This window comes from Phoxinus phoxinus, assembly GCF_949152265.1.
Source record: "Phoxinus phoxinus genome assembly, chromosome: 10".
Taxonomy (NCBI): Eukaryota; Metazoa; Chordata; class Actinopteri; order Cypriniformes; family Leuciscidae; genus Phoxinus; species Phoxinus phoxinus.
Genome location: NC_136885.1, coordinates 2,661,038 through 2,685,300, shown reverse-complemented (window position 1 = coordinate 2,685,300; position 24,263 = coordinate 2,661,038). Strand labels below are relative to the sequence as shown.

At 39.9% G+C, this 24,263-nt stretch overlaps 1 protein-coding gene across 1 annotated transcript in view; it reads left to right on the top strand.

The window, feature by feature from the left end:
• The window catches only part of mtf1 (metal-regulatory transcription factor 1), a 33,195-nt gene extending 13,930 nt beyond the window's left edge, over positions 1 to 19,265 (top strand). Inside the window, exons 4-12 of the mRNA XM_079626356.1 lie at positions 908 to 1,146; positions 5,249 to 5,380; positions 6,520 to 6,593; positions 7,952 to 8,082; positions 8,172 to 8,246; positions 8,340 to 8,442; positions 10,692 to 11,161; positions 13,608 to 13,665; positions 14,997 to 19,265. Coding sequence (XP_079482482.1) covers positions 908 to 1,146; positions 5,249 to 5,380; positions 6,520 to 6,593; positions 7,952 to 8,082; positions 8,172 to 8,246; positions 8,340 to 8,442; positions 10,692 to 11,161; positions 13,608 to 13,665; positions 14,997 to 15,301 — 1,587 coding nt within the window. The 3' untranslated portion in view covers positions 15,302 to 19,265. The remainder of the gene's footprint in view (positions 1 to 907; positions 1,147 to 5,248; positions 5,381 to 6,519; positions 6,594 to 7,951; positions 8,083 to 8,171; positions 8,247 to 8,339; positions 8,443 to 10,691; positions 11,162 to 13,607; positions 13,666 to 14,996) is intronic.
• Positions 19,266 to 24,263: the final 4,998 nt, after the last annotated feature.

Here is a 24,263-nt window from a genome sequence, read left to right as displayed (position 1 = left end):
TCACTTTAACACAGAAACACACACACACACACACACACACACACACACGTCAACGACTCAGAATAGTGTTCAGTGTTTCCCAAACACAGTTTATTGATCTTTTGTTATGTTATAAGCAGCTTTATGCTGAGACTCAGATTTCTTCATACAGAATGTTTAAAATAATTACTTGACATTATACTTATGATTATTAATTATGACCTTTAATTTGGCCTTTTACTTGTGCATTTACTTTTGCATTTTTTCTTTTTCGTTAAGTCACTGTTCTGCTCACCAAGGCTGCATATGCTCAATCAAAAATACAGTAAAACTAAAATATTATTACAATGTAAAACAACTGTTTTCTATGTGAATTTATAGTAAAGTGTAATTTATTCCTGTGATCAAAGCTGAAAAAAAATACGCCAGTACATTTAGACTACGAAACCAGTCACATGGGTCAATTTTTTTTAGATTGAGATGTATACATCATCTGAAAGCTGAATAAATAATCTCTCCATTGATGTGTGGTGTGTTATGATAGGACAATATTTGGTCGAGACACAACTATTGAAAATCTGGAATCTGAGGAGCAGAAAAATGTAAACATTGAGAAAATCTCCTTTAAAGTTGTGCATTTATGTTCACGATTGTGCTGCATTCACTCACACAAATACATGTTTTATATATTTACGGTTGGACATTTACTAAATATCTTCATGGAACATGATCTTAATATCCTAATGATTTTTGGCATAAAAGAAAAATCTATAATTTTGACCCATACAGTGTATAGTTGCTATTGCCACAGATATACCCGTGCGGCTCCAGACTGGTTCTGTGGTCCAGGGTCACAATGTCCTGCAAGCGGATCATGTGTGTGAGGCCTGTGTGTGTGTAACTGTTGTGTGTTTTGTGCTGGTCTCAGGTGAAGCGCTACCAGTGCATGTTCGAGGGCTGCACGCGCACCTACAGCACGGCGGGAAACCTGCGCACGCACCAGAAGACACACCGCGGCGAATACACGTTTGTGTGTAACCAGCAGGGCTGCGGGAAAGCCTTCCTCACGTCCTACAGCCTGAAGATACACGTGCGCGTGCACACCAAGGAGAAACCCTTCGAGTGCGACGTGCAGGGCTGCGAGAAGGCCTTCAACACACTCTACAGGTGAACGTGTTTTACATTAGCATGCTGGGATAGCCTGCTAACCCTGTGGGCTTTACGCTCACACAGCGACTGCATTGTGTGGATGAAAGCGTGTGAAACTCATGTGACTTCTGGCCTGAAGCCACAGATCTGACACCATTTCACTTCCTGTTAGCTTGTGTTTGCTGAAGTATATGATAAATATGAGACCCTGGACCACAAAACCAGTCACAAGGGTCCATTTTTTAAAATTGAGATTTATACAGCATCTGAAAGCTGAATAAATGAGCTTTCCATTGATGTACGGTTTGTTATGAATTATGATATTTGGTCGAGATGCAACTATTTGAAAATCAGAAATCTGAGGGTGCAAAAAAATCGAAACAATGAGAAAATCGCCTTTAAAGATACAATATGTAATTTGTTTTCCGCCGCTAGGGGTCGCTAACCTCTTACAATAATAAAGGCGTAGGTTGATGACACATAAGCGGAATTATGGAACTTGTCGTCATGCCGATGATCTAATAATGTTTATGGATGAGTGAATACACTGATGTGTTTATCATGACTGTGTGTGAAGCAGGCGCGAGTGCTAATGAGAGACAGATATCAGCGTCACACACGAGAGCCGATATAAAGGAATGAGGACATTTAATTCTACCGAACTACCCACAAGTGCTGTATAATACTCACTCAGGTCAGTTTATTAGACGAATGAAGCGTGTGAGGTAACGCAGCGCTGTTCACTCGCTCTACACTATCACACTAAACTGCATCTGAGTGTGTTAAAGTTATAGGGCCCTATCTTGCACCCAGCGCATTTGACCTTGTACACCGAGGCATGTATTATTCCTATTTTGCACCCGCGCACAGCGGACTTTTCCCTCCACAGATGCACGTCGGTAAATTAGGGAATGAGCTTGCGCTCGCGGGGGCGGTTCAGTGTAAAGAGGAGTGTGTTCCGGCGCAAACGTTCCCTGTGTTATTTTGCGGTTCCAGAAAACAACTCCGCCACAGACCAGGAGAAACCCAGTCTAAAGTCAGTGCGTTACTCAGATGCTATTTTAAGGGCGCATGCTTGGCCATAATGTAGCGTGTGCACAACACACACACACACACTTTGCTTCTCTCATCTACACAGAGGCAGCAGATCATATTTTTTGCAAACCATACATAATTACAAGGAGAAATATTACCACACGAGGGAGATCATTGTGGTGTCCATGAAGATGTGAAAAAATAGGCATAAATCTAGATTACACATTTACCGACATTATTGAGGCTAATTGTAGTAATGACGGATCAAACCTGTTTGATCAATAGTGGCGAGACACATCGGTGTATAAGGACATCTGACAGTGTGTTCTCCGTCACGAACCAGGAAACTAAATTCTGAAGACTGTGAAATCACCGTTACCATCATGTGAGTTTTGTGTGCCGGCAAACCCGCCGTTATAATAGCAATCCGCCATGGAACAAGCGCGCCGGCTCTTAAAGGGAATGTAAGAGGACGCTCTGATTGGTTTATTTCACGTTACGCCCAAACCACACCTATGAGTAATGAAGCGACTTCAGACCAACACATTTTAGATTTGCGTCGAGCGCAAGAGTCGTTTATCCCGCCGGTGTAATAGCAACAGCGCCGGGATCCGCCCACAAAGTTACTTGCGTTTCGCGTTTGATACTTGCGTTCCAGAGCGTTACAATAGGGCCCCTAGAGTTATTCTGTGTTAGTTTGTCTGTATGAGACTAGCAGTAAACTAGATCAACATTAGAATAACATGCAGATCATAGTCTAACATTTCATCATGTTGAACTATATAACATTGATTAGTTTTATGTACATTTGCTCTCCTGTCTAATACAGTAGAGCGGCGTCTCTGTCGAGTGGAAGTTAGTCGCGGACGCTAGCTCTCGGCGTCTCTGTCGAGTTGAAGTTAGTCGCGGCCGCTAGCTCTCGGCATCTCGAAAACGCCACGCTGATATTGATCCTTGTTTTAGTTCTCCTTTTGTCCCAAAGTCTGCTTGCCATGTCCATAATGTTTGAACGAATCAACAACAGCGTGAGCGCACCGCTAGACGTAACGCAGTTGTCCACGTCTGTCGCCATGGTTACTACGGCAGTACGAGCGGAAACCAGCGATAGCGCGGATATAGGCGACAGTGAACAGGGACGAGACATTATTTAAAATTGAAATTTCTCTGCAATTAAAATCTTTGGGAACGTTTGGGATATTGTAAGTACACAACTGCAGGAAATATATCACACTGTGTGTGATTTTTGGATATTTTATTACAAAAATCTTACATTTTTTATATATTATTGTTATTCATCTAATTTCATCATAAATTCATTACACATTTTTTGAAATGTTATTTTAAATATACAATTGAGGCGTTATCTAAGTAAATATGCACAGATTTACATACATTACAAACTCTTGTTTTCATTTTGTTGACATATCAGGGTTAAACCCACTTCCTTCCCTTTGGTCATTTTGAACCAAGAAACGCGTTTTGTTTTTTCATCGGAGTGGTCCTTTTGTCGCTCCTGAAACACGAATACACAACGTTTATGTGGTTGTAATAAAAAAAAGTGACACATCCTTCCCTCTCGGGTCACTTTGACCATCAATTTGAATGAATGTAATGTGAGGAATGCTTCAGCACACAGAAACACCTACAAAATGCTCAAAATTCAAACTAAACTTTACCAAAAAAGTAATTGCATAATGTCTACATGTGTATCTGAATGCCTAGTGAGGAGATAAACTCAAGAACTGACTTCAAGATCAAGCGGAACAGCTCATTTTCTCCATATAGAGCTATAAGGCCATCTAGTGGCAAGAGTCATGAAATATGTTATATATATTTTCACAGGAGGTCAGCGCAGAAACTGACTGACTGACCCAATGTCAGGTCATTTGAGCTGGTTATGCTTGTAATGGAGAGTTATTTTGAATTTAAGTTAAAAAAAAATGTGCTTTACTTATATTATTTATTGACAAAATCTAGTCATTTACAGGTACATAAAAAAAAATTGCATTAAAAATTTTTGGAAAAATGTGATCAAAATGAAATTATATAAGCTTTCGGGACAAAAAAAAAAATTATTTTAGGGCTTCAGGATCCGAAATTTTTTCGGCATATTTTTCATAATGAAATTAACACTAGAATGAAACAAAAACAAAGCTTACTGCAAATGCATCATAATAAGCACATCCAGCTCCCATAATAAGAGTGTTATTACACACGCGCTCCTGAAGACAACAAAGCTGATGAGCTGTAACTCTTTTTTATTTATTTTTTATGTATCAAATAACTATCAGATATAAAGAACAGAACACATAGAGCTTCTACATGAATTAAATTATATCAAGTATATATAAAGCTTCACATATATAAAAATAAATAAATACAAATAATAATAAACAATAAATAAATAAATAACAGACATACACAGAGGAAACATTATGCATCAGTGGTATTATTAAAAATATCATCATAATATTTCAAGAATCTGTCACTTTTCTTGTTTTTAATCAACTTTAGAGACTTCAGAAATGTATCAATTTCGATTAAGAAATGCGGAAAAGTAGGCTGCGATTTAGAGAAGTTTTGCTTGTGAATAAAAAAAAATCCCAAAAAAATAACAATGTAACTAATTGAAGTACTAGCTTTATCTTCTTTATAGTAACAAATGATATCCTTTAATTGAAAGGATTTGGAAGAATCAATATGAAGATATAACCTATTCCAGAAGTTTTGGGGGTTTTCACATTGGAAAAATAAATGGATCAGTGTTTCATCCTTATATGAGCTGCCACTCTTTTATACCTTTATACTCTGTGTGTGATGTCATACACTTCAATTGACTAGATTATTATTATATAGTGTACATATCTTTGCTCACAAATACAAGAAGTGTAATAAAATAAGCACTTATATGTGTATTTTGGATGTTTTCTCTCCTCTAGTCTGAACGAAGACAATTTAGCGATGCAAAAATAGCCCGAAAGCTGATAAACCATGTTTTTGCCTGTAGTGTCGTCACTACGGTCTTTGATGGGTGATCTGTGTAAAGGCTGATCAGCGCATGGCTGTTGTGTGTGTCTCTCATCAGACTGAAAGCACACCAGCGTCTGCACACGGGGAAGACGTTCAACTGTGAATCCGAGGGATGCACCAAGTACTTCACCACGCTGAGTGACCTGAGGAAACACATCCGCACACACACGGGAGAGAAACCCTTCAGGTCAGATTCACTCACACACACCGCCTTTATTCAGAAGTGCTTAGCAACATTAACAGCCAATCACAATCAATTACAATTTTGTGAACAGATAATGTTGTAGCGCTGTAACATTAATGTGAAGAAAGCTGAACCGGTAATGCAGCCAATTAAAAACTTCATTTTTCTGGATGGTTAAATCTAATTTAATTGTTCAAAAGCATGTATAAATTATTGAAATCATGAAACTTGTTTAATTTAACAGCAATTTATTAACAGTTTAACAAAAATTGCATTCTTAATTTTTTTTAATTCCTTTTTTTTTTTTTTTACCCAGTTCTTTGCTTTCTGTTTTATTTTCTCTATATTCCATTTTAATGGTTTAGTATCAAAAGCATATCTAATTAATTGAATTCATAAAAACAACTGAATTTATTAATTTGTATACAATTAATAGGGCATATGAAAGGTTGTTGTTGTTGTTTTTAAATTCTATGTTGTGTATTTAAAGTTTTCTGGTAATCAAATGAAGGCATAAAACATTATCGTTTATTCAAATGAAAATGAAAAAAAATTTTGGCAATTAAGTGCTACACAACAGAGGTTTACTGTTAACTATAACATGGAAGACAATTAGTTTGAATAATAATTGTATTATTATTAGTAGTAGTAGTATTGCATTGAGATGTACATTACACTACAAGAGTAATATATTCCTATCGCAGTTTCTGTAAGTTAAACCAAACTTTTATTTTGATGTGCAGAGCTTCTTCTGTGGCGAGATCATAGTTTCTCTCAAATGAAAAAATGTTGAGAATATTAAACTACAAAAGGACTATTTAAATATGAATCCTGCGTGTCTGTGTCAATGAACGGCTCTGTTTCCATCCAGCCGACGTAAACTAGTGTTTTTCCTTGATCACCAGCGCTTGATTTGGGCACATCACACGCTGCATGCTTATTGGCTCACTGACGTTGACTAGATTAACCCCTCAGGCGTCGACATTTGGTACCGAACGACAAGACGTTTTTTGATACTCGATGGTTTCGTGGCAGTTCGGCCGGTGCCTAACAAGTATTGAGCTCGATGCGTGGTTCATCATGGACATATTAGCACAGATCGATGCACTGTTATAGGCTAACTGTTGTGTTTGTGTGTGCAGGTGTGACCATGATGGCTGTGGTAAGGCTTTCGCTGCTAGTCATCACCTGAAGACACATGTACGGACACACACTGGTAAGACACCGTCTGCTCAGAACAGGCAAAATCAAAGCAACACAGAGTAAAAAACCCACTGCATCATGTTTGATACGCAGTTTCTAAGGCCTCTAAATGATGATCTGATCATTTTTGCTGTGAAATCTTCACCTGATTTCTATCAAGTAAACGTAAGAATAACTTTGGTATTAGCCATATTAAAAAAAAAATCTATATTTTATTCACGCCACTTTTTGTCAGTTCAAACTCACCTCAGTCAGTACTTATGTAGTTGATTCTGGCTTTGACATCTCAGCACAACATTTGTCTGTTGCAGTTTTATTTAGATTAGAGAATCTCCATTTCTTCTTGGGATGCACGATATATATATCGGCCACCATATCGGTATCGACCGATATATGTTCGTTTTAATGTTATCATCATCAGCCTGATGAGAAAATTTGGCCGATATATTAAAGCCGATAAATAATGGATTATTACATAATGGAGACTCTTCAGATGCGCTGTGTTCAACATGATGGTTTTGAATTTCTTGAATTATGATTAGAATTACTTGGAAAAAAGGAAAAAACAGTTCAGTGTGTCATATTGGCTGCATAAAATTATTTTTTTTATCTTTATTCTATTTATTTTTATTTAACAGACAACATGCAGACCAAAATAGTGCAGTAACGAACAATCTAGTAATTCCATAATTCCAGAAGTGAAATAAAAGTGTGTGTGTGTGTGTGTGTGTGTGTGTGTGTGTGTGTGTGTGTGTGTGTGTGTGCACCACTCCTCACTACCATCACTGCCAACATTGTATTAGTCAAATTTTATTCCTTTTTTTATTTCTATATTTTCTCCCATGTAACAATTGCCATTGTCAGCACTCTACAAATACATTTTTGGTATTTTTAGATAGTAAGATAATATAAGACAACCCTCCCCCCACATCTCTTCAGTCCCTATTTTCTCCTATACTTTTACTTTCCTTCTTTTCTTTTCTTGTATGTTATGTGTAGTGTCTAAAGTGCATTAGAAGAAGGGGTACAGTGTGAGTGTCTCCACTTGGGACAGAGATACTGTCCCATAGAAACCACTTCTCGCCTGTCTTGCCTGCCTGAGTGTTTATGAGGTTTTTCAATGTATACATATATATACACACATAAAAAAAATGTATTTTCTCCTTTTTTCCTATTTTTTCTGCATAATGAGAACATTATAATTGTGTGTTTGGGACATGAATTTTATTGGTGGCTCTCAAAATGTATATAAAAATTTGGATTTAGACATACCGGCCAATATATCGGCTTTCAAATATAAAGAATTATCAGTCAACATTTTAAAATCGGTGCATCCCTAATGTCTTCTCGTTCTCTCTGTCCCTGTCCCAGGAGAGAAGCCGTTCTTCTGTCCGAGCGACGGCTGTGAGAAGACCTTCAGCTCTCAGTACAGCCTGAAGAGCCACATCCGGGGTCACGACAAAGGCCCGGCGTTCACCGTCAGCGCTCATCCGCTGTCAGAGGTGCTCACTCACACACTCACTGCCCTTTATTACACCAACACTGTGTGACCGTGGACTTAATTGGTCCTGTTGTACTTGTTCAACCGCAGGATGCGAATCACTCGCTGTGCCTCAGTGATTTGAGCCTCATTTCCACTGACTCTGAGCTCCAGGAGAACCACAATGTGAGTTTGCGCCCTCATTTTTTACACAGAGCTTTTTTTTTCAGTCGTCTCCCAGATACATAGAGTGCATCTCAGCACATGTTCATGTCTCAGTCTCAGGGTTTGGATCTGAACAGCGTCACCCCCATACGAATCTTTGAGCTGATGTTCCAGAGTCCTGAGAACAGTGTCAGCCAGGACGACCCCAAAACCACAGGCAAGAACTTTTAGAGCTCACGTGTTCAAAGACACTCGAGTCACTTCTGTTATGCAGTACGCTTTGACCTTTTAAAAATGAATAAGCATGTGCTAAAGAGGACCTTTCTCAAAGTCTTGATGTTGTTTTTGAGCTCTACCAGAACAGGTTTTCATTATTTTCCTCATATTCTCCATTGTTGCGGCTCCTCTCTTCCCAGTCTGTCAGTAACGCTCTGTTTACTTCCTGTCTCTATGAAGCCCCTCCTTCTGAAAAGCACACTGTGCTCTGATTGGTCGGCTGGATCAGTGTGTTGTGATTGGTCGAGCGCTTCAAGTGTGTTTGGGAAATGTCCCGCCCCTTACCATAACCACCAGTTTAACACACTACTAACTAACTCAACCTTAACTCAGCCTTGGACGGGAATTATTAATTTTTATTATTTTTGCGTGTGCCAGACCAAAAAAAATAGTTCGAAACACATTCACAATGCGTTAAAACATGCCAGAAACAAAATGACCCAAAAATGACGCTCTATACCCTGTGCACTTGTACTATGTACTAAGTATTTATGAATAGTATACGATTTTGTCGTCATTCAGTATTGGAGTCTGCGACAGTCGAGTGAATGAAGTGTCCATCGTTCTTCATTTTGTCGTTAATTAAGTGCATCATTTAGGTATTTACAGTGCACTTTTTTATTTTTGGAATTGTAAAACATGCTAGGAACATGATTAAAATATGTGCTGTCAAAATGAATGCTTTATTCTGCAATTCATTTTTTTCATTTTAACGCATTACAAATATTTGACGCAATTAACACAGTAAAATTAACGCGTGCGCTTTTTTTTCTGGCAACATTTGGCTAGCGTTACATAACATGATGTGTGATTGTTTTTTATTTATTATAATTGAATTGACAGAACTAGTTAAAACATGTAAGTAATGTGTTAAGTCCTGGTAGCAACATGTTAAAATATGCTACTCATGTGCTAAAACATAATATAAATGTGTTAGAACATGATAGCACTGTCAGTGTGTTAAAACATACTAGGAACATGCTAGAAATGTGTTAAAACGTTTTAGCAACATGCTAAGAAATGATAAAAACATGGTAACCACATCTTAAAACACGTTGAAATCATTCTGGCAACAAGCGAAAACATGCTATCAATGTGTTAAAACATGCTATCTACATGTTAAAAAATGTTAGAAATGTGTTAAACCTGTTCAAACGTTCTAATGATGTTATTAACATGGTAAAACATGATAGGAACGTGGTAGCAATATGGTGAAATCATGCTAGCAATTGTTAAAGCATGGTAACCACATGTTAAAACACGTCGGGATCGTTCTGACAACATGCGAAAACATGTTATCAATGTGTTAAAACATGCTAACCATGTGCAAAAGCATATTAGAAACATGGTATCAACGTGTTTTACATTGATATTGTTACCGTGTTGAAACATGCTAGCAATATCAATGTGTTAAAACATTAAACACGTTAGCAATGTGCTAAAACTTTTTAAACGTGTTAGCACTGTCAGTGTTAAAACATGCTAGAAACATGTTAGCACTCTGTTAAAACATGTCAATGTGTTAAAACATGTTAGCAACATGCTAAGAAATGTTAGAAACATGTTAGAACATGGTAACCAAGTGTTACATGTTATCGATGTGTTAAAACATGCTATCCATGTGCAAAAACATTAGAAACATGCTATCAACATGTTGAAACATGCTAGCAATATTAATGTGTTAAAACATATTAGACATGTTAGCAACCTGCTAAAACATGTTAGAAACATTTTAACAACATTTTAAAACATATTAGCACTGTCAGTGTGTTAACATACTAAGAACATGCTAAGAAATTTTAGAAACATGTTCAAATATGGTAAATCACTCTGGCAACAAGCGAAAACATGTTAACAATGTGTGAAAACATGCTACCCATGTGCAAAAACATTAGAAACATGGTATCAACATCTAGCAACATCAATGTGTTGAAACATATTAAAACTGTTAGCAATAAGCTAAAGCATGGTAGCGACATGTTAAAACATGATTGTGTTTAATTGAATTGTGTAAGTGACTTTTTTAAAAAGTTGACGTAATTGTGATATTTGGATGACATGTTTTTCATTTTAAAATTTGTAACCAGTATATTAACGATGGGAACATGTGACGTGCTGCATAGTAGGAATGACCGATCATCCCATGTGCCGTCCCTGAGTCTGACGTGTGTCCCGCCTCTGTGTCTCCAGATCCGCCCGGTGAGGGGTTCGGCCTGGACTCGTGTCCTCCGTCAGCCTCAGACGTGTTCCCTCCGCCCTCTTCATCCCCCATCACATCACCTGAGGCTCAGACTCCGCCCACCTCACAGCCGGCTCCGCCTCCTGCCGCCGGCAGCTCGTCACTGACTCCGCCCACATCGTCACTCTCGCCAGAAGTGCCCATCGCTCCATCGGCTCCACCCGCTCCATCGGCTCCACCGGCTCCCTCGGTCGCGCCGCTCTTCGTGGCTCAGCCGGGGTCGACCGCGACTAGCGTCTCTGTGACCGCGGAGGTGACACACACAGTGCCTTTGGCTCCTCCTCTTCCTCCTCCTCCTCCTCCTCCTACGATCACCATCGCCCCCACCCTCGGCCTGCAGCCCAGTATCGTCATGTCCGATCAGAACCTGCAGTGGATCCTCAGCAGTGCCGCCAGTGCGCAGCAGAACCCAGAACAACAGGTCCGCCGGTTTAACTAAATTATACTTTAGCTTTAGCTTTAGCTTTGACTTAAAGGGTAACTGTTGCCAAAATTTAACCTAGGCTCTTTTTGTTTATCTACCCGAATTAAACTTTTGTGTAAAAACATAATTAGAATGGAAACGCCACTTTTAAGATTGACGGTATATTTTCGTTTTTGAATGGGAGTGCATGGGGCACTTCTATGTTAGCATCAAAATCGCTGTATTTAAAACACTAATGCGGCTCGACACAACATGAAACTGCTGGAAGTGTCACCAGCGGCTCTACACATGAACTTGAGCATTGAATTCATTGTTTGTGTGCACAAAGTTTACTAAAAAGAAAGATTTTGTGCGACTCACGTTATCAGTTAGTGTTTCCGGTGGCTGGAATTTTGTCAGTCAAAAGTAGTCGATCTTGAGGAGAGTAAAGATGGAAAGCTCCTAAAGGTTGTTTCCTTATAAATTCACGGATAATTTGTTTTGTCGTTAGTGAAAATCAATATTGACCTTGTATTTGAAAAAGGATCCTCATATAATAATGAAATGATTCAGTGATATAGATTGACTATTTTTGACTGGCAAAATGCCGGCGGCCCGGGAAGAACAACAGCTACAGTGAGTTGTTCAAAACCTTTCTTTTTAGTAAACTTTGTGTGAACAATGTAGTCAATGCTGTAGTTCATGTGTAGAGCCGCTGGTGATACTTCCAGCACAGTTTCATGTTGTGTCGAGCCGCCTTAGTGTTTTAAATACAGCGATTTTGATGCGATCATAGAAGTGCCCCATGCACTCCCACTAAAACGAGTTAGGTTTAAACTTTAAACTTAAAACTGCAGTTCATCGACTGGCCACTAGAGACCGGCTGCAGAAGAGACTTTTGCAGCCTGGTGCAAAAAGTGGTTTTGGTCTATATACAGAGCTGCCAACTCTCACGCTTTCGCCGTGTGACACACGGTTTTGCCTGTTTTCACACGCACTCACGCCACACATCACATTTCTCACGCAAAAAAGAAAAAACTCCCCGACCATAGATGGCGCTGATGAGCGTCACTGAACCCTATGCGCTGCACCCCGAACTTAGTAACAGAAGAAGAGATACAAGAAAGACGGCGGGGAAAACAAAAACCGCGACGACTGGTGATGAGAATCTGAGCTCAGCTGAGAGATATTAGTAAATAAACCCGAACTTACCGAAATGTATGCCTCGGATCAATCAGTGTTTTTCAACCGCGGTAAGAAGTCAATAAAATAGGTAAATGGTAAATGTAAATGGACTGCAAAACAGGTCGGCTAGAACAATGTCACATAAGTTACATTTACATCAGGAAAGCAATTTAATGACCATTTATAGGCTGGAAAAATTAGCTAGAGAGTTTTGTTAAATATGTCCACTATATTAGGCTACATATATTTTTACTTATATCATTAAAATATTATTAAGTTGTTATTATAATAAAGAACGCATTATATTTTATTTAAGTTGTTATTTTTAACCTTTAATAAAAAAATAGGGCTCTCTATGTTTTCAGCATTAGTGATTTATTTGTTAACATGTATCTACTGTAACTACTAATTATTACCAAAATGAATCGATATTGAATCAAGATGTCAAGCAATAATAAATACAGTAACCTGCCAGCAATTGTAACCATGCAGCTAAACATTGTAACATGTTGTCAGTAAACTTAATAAAAATAAGTTACCAAATGTTTTGACAATCACAACTTATTGTGATGTAAGTTTTTTTTTAAACTTTCTCCCTTTTTTTTTATTAATTTTCTCCCTTTTTTTCTCCCACCCCCCCCCCCCCCCCCCCAAAAAAATCTCACTCCAAGCTAAACTCAAAAGTTGGCAGCTATGCTATATAGCTAATTTTTTTATAACTCATCCGTTTAAATTATGTTAAGCCTTAAAGTTCTGCATAATTAAGGGCGTGGCCACTTGAGTGACAGGTGGATTTCTGCTGACATCAATACTAGGCATTTGTCTGCTGTCTGTTAGCATCACGTCAACTCAGCTAATCCGCCTCGCTGCACATTTTTGGTTATCCGGAAGTGACGCGCAGCCAAGAGGGCTACGCCCGGCTCCGCCCACTTTGAGCTTAAAAAATGCCCTTCAGAAACACTACGGGTGACGTCACGGACACTACGTCCATTGTTTTATACAGTCTATGGCTTAAACATGCTGGCAATGTGTTCCTGGTAGCAACGTTAAAGCATGTTAGCAACATGCTTGCAATTAAGATAAAAAGAGCCTAAATATGCTATTTTTGTTTTCATTAATGATGCTAATCTTGCCAGAAATGTGTCTGATTATATTTTAGATATGTTTATCTTGTGAATGTTTTGTGATCTCAGTAATTGTCCAGTTAGTGTTTGAATTAATGCCACAAATGTATTCTTGTAATTTTTTTGGTTGACATTACTACTTTTTTTATTTTCAGGGTCCAAAAGTAGAGAAAGTCTTTTTTACAACAGCCATACCAGTCGGTGGACATTCAGGTATGATTGTATATTTTGCTATGTGATTTGCTATGTTTCTGTTTATTTAACTGAAAGTTAAAATGACAACTGAGTAGGGCTATTTAAATGTGTAATTGCGCTTGTTGTTTCTGCTTTTCTCGATTAATTAAGCGTAATCGGTCTGCCATATTGGCCCATTGGTTATTTGTAACCAGCCTCCAAGAGTGCATGCTCAGGGTTGCCAGATATCAAGGGTTTAAATCCCTCAATCAGGGTTTTTTTGTGAAATAGATGCATTTTCTGCTTAATCTTCCAAACCTGGCAACCATGTGCTCTCTCTTTCCATTCATTGACACATTAGTATAACGATCCAGTCTGGTGGGTAGAATCTGACTGGCAAGCTGTGTATATTTTAATATCGTAATAAAAACAATTACGACGAATAATCTGTCAAAGAGGCAAAATGTAGATAGTGAATAATAACGGACCGAGAACTGAACCCTGGGGAACACCCTGTTTGAGCGATACTGTGGGAGGATTTGTAATTGTCATTGAGATGTAGTACTGCCTATCCTTGAGATATGAAGAGAACCATTATAATGCCACACCTGAGATGCCAATCTCTGAAAGTCGAGATAGTTTGTGGCAGACAGTGTCAAAAGCTGAGGTCAAGTAATAAGAGAATGGAGAGATTTCCCAAATCACCAGAGGAGTTAAAATACAATCCACAAATTGGGCGACAGTGGCTCAGTGGTTCATGTAGATTGTCTACAAACCGGAAGGTTGGTGGTTCAATCCCCGGTTCCACCTGACCAAGTGTCGAGGTGTCCTTGAGCAAGACACCTAACCCCAGCTGCTCCCGACGAGCTGGATGGCGCCTTGCATGGCTGACACCGCTGTCGGTCTGTGAATGAGTGAGTGAATGGGTGAATGTGAGGCAATATTGTAAAGCGCTTTGGTGGCCATTGGGTCTGTGAAAGCGCTATATAAATGCAGTCCATTTACCATTTACAAATACACATGTTGTTTGGTTATTTCTGAGATTTTGATGAGTGAGATTGGCCTGTTTTGTTATTGCTGGAGTACCTGAAGCTTGTGTAAGCTCCACCCTCTTCTGAACGGAGGCGGGGCAACAGCTCATTTGCATTTAAAGGGACACACACCCCTTCAAGTAAAGTGTTACCCAATAATAATAATAATAATATTAAGCTATAATAAATTATCTGGGGGGAATGTTGAGCTGAAATTTCAGTCACATTCTGGGGACAGCAGAGATTTATATTACATCTTGTGAAAAAGGGACATATGTCACCCTTATTTTACTTCCATAGTAATGTGGATTATCACAGCTAGTTGTGTTTGTGTTTCAGGGAACGCAGTGCAGCAGATCGGCCTGAGCCTGCCGGTGATCATCATAAAGCAGGAGGAGTCCTGCCAGTGTCAGTGCGCCTGCAGAGACTCGGCTAAAGACAAGAGCACTGTCTCCTCAGTGGAGAAGACCAAGACCACATCACCTCCTCCTGCTCCTCCACCTCTCCCTGAGGATCCTCCATCGGAGCCCATCCCCGATCCCGTGACCCCTGACCCCCCCAGCGACAGCCTGGATCTGCTCAGCCCGGAGACCACGGCCAACATCGAGGCCCTGCTGGACCAGTTCCCCAGCGGCGCCCCCTAGAGGTTCATCTGTACCGTGTACAGATGCGTATCTCACACACACCATCCAAACCAGTGGTTTATGGTGCACTTCTAAGGCAGGCAGAGCAGTTTAGCTTCTCATGATGCTTTGAGTTAGCGCTGCACGATTAATCGCAATCTACATGTAATCGCACTTAAACCGAGTTGGCTTATCGCGATTATTAAATGGCAAAGGCTGAGATTATTAGTAATGTGCAGCTTGTCAGTGAAGATCGGCTCTGTAAACACGAGTGCGAGTTTGAGTCGCTTATAACGTGCATTTGAAAAAGCAACACGCGTCAAACATCTATCCAAACATGAGAAGCATTTATGAACCTCTTGTCCAACAAAAGACAACATTTAATAACACACTTTTACTCAAACTCACTTCATAAGGAGAGTTGAGCTCCTCCTGTGAGATGATGTGCTTCTACACAGAATAAGGCAGTCGTGTGTTTATTAGTCATGTTTAATCAATCAAAGCGTTTCAAACTTCAGTTTATTCAGATACAGAGATACTATGATGCCCATTGGGGTTTCCTGGAATGATGTGCGTTGTACTTCTGCGGTGTGTGTGTGTGACGCCCTCTGGTGTTCAGATGGAGAAGCATTTACTACCAATCAGCCGCTGCACAAACTGTGCATTAAATAATCGCAGCCTTTGACAAATCGCGCGCGGTTTCATTGTGATTAATCGTGCAGAGCTAGCTTTGAGTCTCATTAGCATTTTAACCCCGCTGAATTATTAATATTTGACATTTGCTTATAGAGATTCACCGTACAAAACAAGAGGCGTACATGCTGTACTTAAATTTAAACTTGAAACCCACTAGATCGATCATGGGATAGATGTATATGAGACTTCAACAGTAAGGCCTTCATCATAGTTTGAAGTCGTCTACACAAAGTCCTGCACATTGAAACATTGAAGTATTTTATGATGTGTAATTTATTGGAAAGGCTGCAGTGGTCATGATAATGTGATTTTTGAGATGTTTTATTTTACGGTTTGTCAGTCTGATAATGAACATTGTGAACATTTGAACATTTCACAATGTTCATGAACATTTACCTGCCTTTCAAAGGTTCTTAGAGGTTTGTTTTGGCTGCCTATAACTTAGTATTTAATTTTATATATGTTAATTTATTAAAATACTCAATTGTTGGATTAATGTAGCTCTCTTTCCCACATTTTCAATCAATTTTCGCTCCCCTTCAAATCAAATCCTCTTGATTTTTGGATGAAATATGAACTTTTGAAACTCTGTGATGGAATCAAACACTGTCATCTTGCGTTTGTGACGGGCATGTGCTTGGGTTTCCTTTCTTCTCTCTCATTGGTTGTTACAGATCGCAGTGTTTCCTGCGTCTCGTCGCGTCTCCTGCACTTTCCTTTCCTGAAAAACCCACGAGTCTCTGTTGTGACCCGCTCAGGGATTCAGAAGAACAAGCAGCAGTATAGATACATACTGTATATAGTGAGTGTGTGAGTTGAGCGAGTCAGTGAGCGAGTCAGTGAGCGAGTCAGTGAGCGAGTCAGAAGAGAGTGAGTCAGACTCAGAGAGTGAGTCAGACTCAGAGAGTGAGTCAGACTCAGAGAGTGAGTCAGACTCAGAGAGTGAGTCAGACTCAGAGAGTGAGTCAGACTCAGAGAGTGAGTCAGACTCAGAGAGTGAGTCAGACTCAGAGAGTGAGTCAGACTCAGAGAGTGAGTCAGACTCAGAGAGTGAGTCAGACTCAGAGAGTGAGTCAGACTCAGAGAGTGAGTCAGACTCAGAGAGTGAGTCAGACTCAGAGAGTGAGTCAGACTCAGAGAGTGAGTCAGACTCAGAGAGTGAGTCAGACTCAGAGAGTGAGTCAGACTCAGAGAGTGAGTCAGACTCAGAGAGTGAGTGAGAGAGTGAGTCAGACTCAGAGAGTGAGTCAGACTCAGAGAGTGAGTCAGACTCAGAGAGTGAGTCAGACTCAGAGAGTGAGTCAGACTCAGAGAGTGAGTCAGACTCAGAGAGTGAGTCAGACTCAGAGAGTGAGTGAGAGAGTGAGTCAGTGAGTGAGTCAGAGAGTGAGTCAGAGAGTGAGTCAGACTCAGAGAGTGAGTGAGAGAGTGAGTCAGACTCAGAGAGTGAGTGAGAGAGTGAGTCAGTGAGTGAGTCAGAGAGTGAGTCAGAGAGTGAGTCAGACTCAGAGAGTGAGTCAGACTCAGAGAGTGAGTCAGACTCAGAGAGTGAGTCAGTGAGTGAGTCAGTGAGTGAGTCAGTGAGTGAGTCAGTGAGTGAGTCAGTGAGTGAGTCAGTGAGTGAGTGAGTCAGTGAGTGAGTCAGTGAGTGAGTCAGTGAGTGAGTCAGTGAGTGAGTCAGTGAGTGAGTCAGTGAGTGAGTCAGTGAGTGAGTCAGTGAGTGAGTCAGTGAGTGAGTCAGTGAGTCAGTCAGTGAGTCAGTGAGTGAGTCAGTGAGTGAGTGAGCTGAGTCTGAGTTGAGTCGTGGAGTCAGTCAGTGAGTGTGTGTGTGTGTGTAGTGCACTACCCGGCCCCGGTTCAGCCTGCGCTCGTTTGCCCCTCTCTAATAAACCACTGCTGTAAAGACTCAAGCTGACCGTAATGTAAATATATAGTAGATTTGAAATGATAAATGTTTAAGCCATTAGATTGTATTTGTATTTTTGTACAGAAGTGTGTGTGTGAGATGAGAGACGAGCCTCTGCACTGCCTTCACTGTCGGCTGTGTGTACAGTGTGTAGTTCTCCACAGATCCTGTAATTCGAGGACTGCCTTACGACTCCAGCGCTGTCGTTCATTCCTGAGCGGTTCAGATCCCGGCGGAGAACACTGAGCCTTTTCCTGTCCAGTGCCAAATAAAGCATGACGTCGTCGCTGCGCTAGAATCTGTGCGTCGCTCGCTCCGTGTTCATCCGTTGCTTGATTTATCCACTACATTTTATTTTTTATCCATGAACTGTGCAAACTTATTACTGGAACATTATAGTTTGAACAACACAGTTCTTTCCCTAATGAACGACACTCATCCAGCCGATACACATGATCAACCGTACCTTAATAATAATAATGATAATGCAGATGCTTTCTGACCTTATTGTTTGTTGACATTTCATATAGGACTAGTTACTTCACAGGATGAAAGATTAATTTCAACTGAAGCCAATTTTAATTCATCAACTAACAAAAACTATGCAATGTGTCATAGAGCATCACACCACTCCATCTGTACATGTTCACGCAAAATATCACGTGTCAGCGTTCATATTTAGCATATGCAAGTCATCATAGAGTTAAACTGTGTCCTGTTGCGTTTAATATTTCACATTTAAAAGCCTTTTTTTTTCTTAACCCATCAAAATGTTGTGTTGTGTACAGTTATGTTTGATGTGACTTAATCTGTTGTTTTGTTTTGTATCTGGGCATTGCAATGTTTATATATACATACATATATATATATATATATATTCCTGTTGAGAACTTTTGCTGCTTTATGTAATTTCTTTGACACTCACATGACATAAAAATCATGCATTTGTTTTAATGTTGGAAAAATAGTTGTGAAAAACTACTTGCTTGACCTTCAAGATCAGCTTTTTTTCATGTTGAATCATTCCACCTTCGTCAGGTGCCATCATCATCATCATCATTACGCTTTCATTCACACGTGGGTCTTTTGAAGGCATTAACTTATGATTTGGTCCTTCAGTGCAACAAAAATAGCTTATTAAACAGTTGCTTTTCATAGAAGATATTTATTCAGAAACTCTGATCTTCTGGTCCGGCATGTTAGTCGAGTCACAAATGCTTCCACAATGATTGCTTTTGATACCCAGAGTGTGAGGAAACTGTAAAGATCTGTATTTTTAAAGAATGTATAATGTGAAATGTTTTCTCATATGCTTGTTTTGTATAAAGTATTATGGCAAAGTAATAACTTTTTGAATCAAAAAGCAATACAATACCAGTAAAACCCTGTGTGATTTGTTACTTTATTTCTTGTTTCAGAAAGAAATCGTTCCATCCCAACACTTTCACATCAAGATTTTATTTATAAACACACACACACACACACACATTACAAATCATAATCTGCTCAGTTATCTGGTCCAGGATATGATGTGTTCTCAAGGCCTTTTTCCTATCAAAATAAACACTTCAATGAGAGTTGGAAAAGCCGTTTAAAACCAACTCTGTAAAACAATATTAAAACCTACAGCAACTATTTTCTGGATTTCCAGCAGGTCGTTCATGATCATGTTGCAGAGCCACATCTGCTCCTTTCTGTCGGAGATCTTGGCATCAAGAGCCTCCAGGTTTCTCTCAGGACACTGTTTTAAACAAGAATTACATACTTGCGGTTTTCTAACATAAATGCCAAGAAAAAGGAAGTTACCTGATTTGTGGGCAGATCTTTTTCCTGGGTATTAGTGTCTTCAGGTTTTCCTGAAGCTGGACATTTATAAGAAATATATTAACCTATGAAATGGTTCTTCAAATGTATGAAACGATCTTACCTGCAATTGACGCCATTCTTAGTTTCGGTTGTACATCCAGACACAGTCACTTTTAATTATATAAATGATTCATTAGTCATAATTAATTACATCAGCAAGCTAATTATATGTATTGGTCTTAACAAGATGCACCTGGAGTATTTACGCTGAGTTCGTTGTTCTTGCCAGACTAATCACCACAGTGGAATTATCTAAATACATGAGTAATTTAAAGCCCACCGTGGGGAAAATCGGTTGTTTGTTTATGTGTCTATGTGGCGTTTTTAATATACTTGAAGACAACCCATGTGTAAATTCATCAATCAACACCATTGCTGAGTATTTTCTCCTTAACTGCAGTGAACCAGAGACCAAAGTCTCCGAAACGCCCCTGTTTCTTGCATCACAAACATGTGACCAATCCCGTCACGTGTGGGCGGGGCTTGATAGTTAATACATTTAAAGATTTTATTTTAAACTAAAGTTTAGCTAAATGCAACAAGAAAAATTTGTAAAAAATAGAATAAAAATACTATGGAAGTCAATGGGACCAGTTAACTGTTTGGTTTCTGACATTCTTCAAAATATCTTCCTTTGTGTTCAGCAGAAGAAAGACATTCATGCAGGTTTGAAACAACTTGAGGGTGAGTATATGATGACAGAATTTTCATTTTAAAGTGAACTATCCCTTTAAGTTAGCCAGATCCCCAAAACACAGTTTATACCTACACTGAGTGTCCAGGCATGATCAGACATCAGTATCATGCAGTAATGTGCAGTTAGTAGTTACCGTAGCTTACCTATGAACATATAGGTCTGGCATTGATACTAGGTAGGGAATTAGTGCTTGTATGATACTGTGTTATTTTGTCACAGCGCTAGTAAGAGTTAATCTGGAGCCCTGACTTGTATTAGGTTGAGGGTGAACAGTCACTTTTGTGTGGATTTCTTTTAGGTAAGCCATCATATCTACATGACAGCACTCATCCTCACTGAAGCTGGCAGGAGAGACCGGTCAGACAGGACAGGCTGAGAGAGCAACAGACTTCACATCAAGAAAAGGATGTGTAATAATGGCCGGGTACAGCAGTGAAGAACACAGGCATCGAGTTCAGGGAGTGTAGAGCAAGACAGCCCGGGGATGAACACTACAGAGGCTTACGATGAGGTTATGGATGCTTGTGAGACTGTTGAGGAAGATACGTGCACATCTGAAGTGTGCTCCAAAATACAAGCTGATCACCAGAGACTGCTAACTGACAATATTACTCTGAAATGTCAGCTAGCCACAGAAAAGAGACACACTCAGGGATGATGAGAAGAAGAAAGTCAGATTTTATACAGGTTTACCCAGTTTTGCTACATTAATGGTGCTCTATAATTTCATTGAAGCCTCCCTTACTGACAGCATTAAAACTTCACTAACCAAGTTTCAAAAACTCCGCCACAACTTCCCAGAACAGGACCTTGCCTACAGATTTGGCATTTCACAGTCTACCGTGTCCAAAACCTTTGTGTGTGTGTGTGTGTGTGTGTGTGTGTGTGTGTGTGTGTGTGTGTCAGATATGGGTCCACTCCACACCAATCAAGCTTATCTTCTCTTGATCCCGACGAGATGAAGCCATTAGGCTAACTTTACTGCTGCCCTCAACTCAAATCTGCGCGCGGCTAGTGGGACAGATGTCATGTCAACAATATGGCCGCGGTTACGGTAACTTCCGGTGTTCGCGAATAAGGCCTATATCACAACTATGCTGTGTTTTCAACCTCATAATGTTTATTTTAGGTTTCAGACATTTAAATACACATAAGCACGAGTAAAACCATACATTTGGAGTTTGTAAAATACACACTGATGTCTGTGGAAGCAGCAATAACAATCTATTCAAATGTAATTTGCCGACGTGTGTTATTCATATCATATCAGACAAACAGCAGCCATATCATCCTGTAGCCCAAGACTGGTTTCCCACTGAAGCTAAGCGGGGCTGAGCCTGGTTAGTACCTGGATGGGAGACCTCCTGAGAAAACCAGGTTGCTGCTGGTAGAGGTGTTAGTGAGGCCAGCAGGGGGCGCTCACCCTGTGGTCTGTGTGGGTCCTAACACCCCAGTATAGTGATGGGGACACTATACTGTCAAAAGAGCGCCGTCCTTCGGATGAGACGATAAACCGAGGTCCTGACTCTCTGTGGTCATTAAAAATCCCACGATGTCCTTCGAAAAAGAGTAGAGGTTTAACCAAAATATGCCCATGCAGTGGCCTCTGTCCATCACGGCCTCCTAATCATCCCCATACACTGATTGGCTTCATCACTGTCTCCTCTCCACCAGTAAGCTGGTGTGTGGTGGGCGTTCTGGCACAATATGGCTGCCGTCGCATCATCCAAGTGGATGCTGCACATTGGTGGTGGTTGAGGAGATTCCCCCCTTCTATGTAAAGCGCTTTGAGGTCTCAGATAAAGCGCTATATAAATGTAACGAATTATTATTATTATTATTATTAAACAAACATGGAAATAATAACTAAAGTTAACTCTATTCTTCTCACAGTTCACCGGCCACTTTCTTACATGTATTTCGGAAGAAACTGAAGACAGGACTCTCTGAACTGCGGCGCAAAGAAACATAGTGGCGCCATAATGTCTAAACAATCCAAAATAATTTAACATGCATGTACATTAAAAAAAGCCAAATAGTTTCAGTATCCATTTTACAAAATACATGTACAATAAACAATTAATGTACTGTAGTCGCGCGATGTTGTGTGTTATGTTGATCAAAATAACACAGATTAAAAAAAACGTAGACACCGCTTCATTGATATTGAAGAATAAACTTTATTCTTGTACAAACAGACGCTGTGTACATTAAAGCTATTTTAAGCATAAAAAAATCACAGGAAAAACGTTTAAATGTGTAATTTTGGTGGTCAAAATGAGTTTTAGTGTAAAATTATGGACTACAGGGGACTTTAATTTTGTTTCTTCCGCAACCGCAGCTTTGCCTCAGGGTTGAGTGGGGTGCGTCTGGTGCAGCTTTGAGAACAATTTACACTGGTTTAATGAGGTCAGTATTCGATTATGGGAGTGTAGCATATGGGTCAGCCTCCAAGTCATTGTTATATAAACTTGATGTAATGCAAAACCAAGCCTTGAGAATTTGTAGTGGAGCAGTCAAGTCCTCTCCGGTGGCCATCCAAGTGGAGGTGGGGGAGATGCCCTTGGATTTAAGAAGAGATCAACTGGCCATAGTGTAGGCCTACTGGGCTAATCTTAAAGGTCATAGAGAGGATCATATTGCTCACATAACCTTAAGAAATTGTCAAGAGAGATTAAATAAAAGAGTACAAAGCTTTGGGTGGGGTAAGTTGAGTGTATGGGTTTAAGTGCTCTTAATATCTGTGTGACTGACAGTACCATACTCTACAGTTCCCCCGTGGACTTTTGAGGAATTAAAAGTGGACTTAGGGCTGCTGGAGGAAAAGCAGATATGTGGAGTGGACAAGGGGATAGTTAATATATATATATATATAACAGAAAACTACAGAAATGACAGGATTATTTTTACAGATGCATCTAAAAGATCAGATAAAAGGGTGTGAGTGGCTCATGTGGTGCCTGAGCTGGGTCTGGCGGTAGGAAATAGGTTAAGTGATGATTTGGCAGTATATACGGCAGAGCTTGTAGCTATATGGTTTGCCCTGTTATGGGTAGAAAGTAACGGGGGGATAGACAATCTGTCATAGCTTCTGACTCCAGTTCTGCTATTTTAAAGGAACACTCCGACTTTTTGGGACTTTAGCCTATTCTCCTTATCCCCCAGAGTTAGATAAGTCCACACATACCTTTTTCATCTCCGTGCGTGCTATAAGTCTGTTTGACGCACCCACCGCTAGCCTAGCTTAGCACAAAGACTGGATGTAAATGGTTTGCAGCTAGCATACTAATCCAAATAAGTGACAAAATAACGCAAACATTTTCCTATTTACATGTTGTGATTTGTATAGTCATAGAGTGTACAAAAAACAAAGTCACATGAGACACAGACATATTTTAACCGTATAAATACTGGGAACTATATTCTCTGAAGGCAAAGCACTGCTACTTGGGCGGAGTGATAACCGCAGCACCTGAGACGCGCCGTGGTGAGGAGAGTTCGTTCAGAGTTTGGGTAACAAACGATATGGTTCTGGATCTTGGTTTGATACCAAGTAAAAATCATCTGAAATTTCCTCAAAATCAGCCATGATCACCATTCACGTCCGCTAATAGATAGTTAGTCACGTTGGTTTTGTTGACAGAAGAAACAACGGCGCGTCTCAGGTGCTGCGGTTATCACTCCGCCCAAGTAGCAGTGCTTCGCCTTCAGAGAATATAGTTCCCAGTATTTATACGGTTAAAATATGTCTGTGTCTCATGTGTACACTCTGTGACTATACAAATCACAACATGTAAATAGGAAAATGTTTGCGTTAT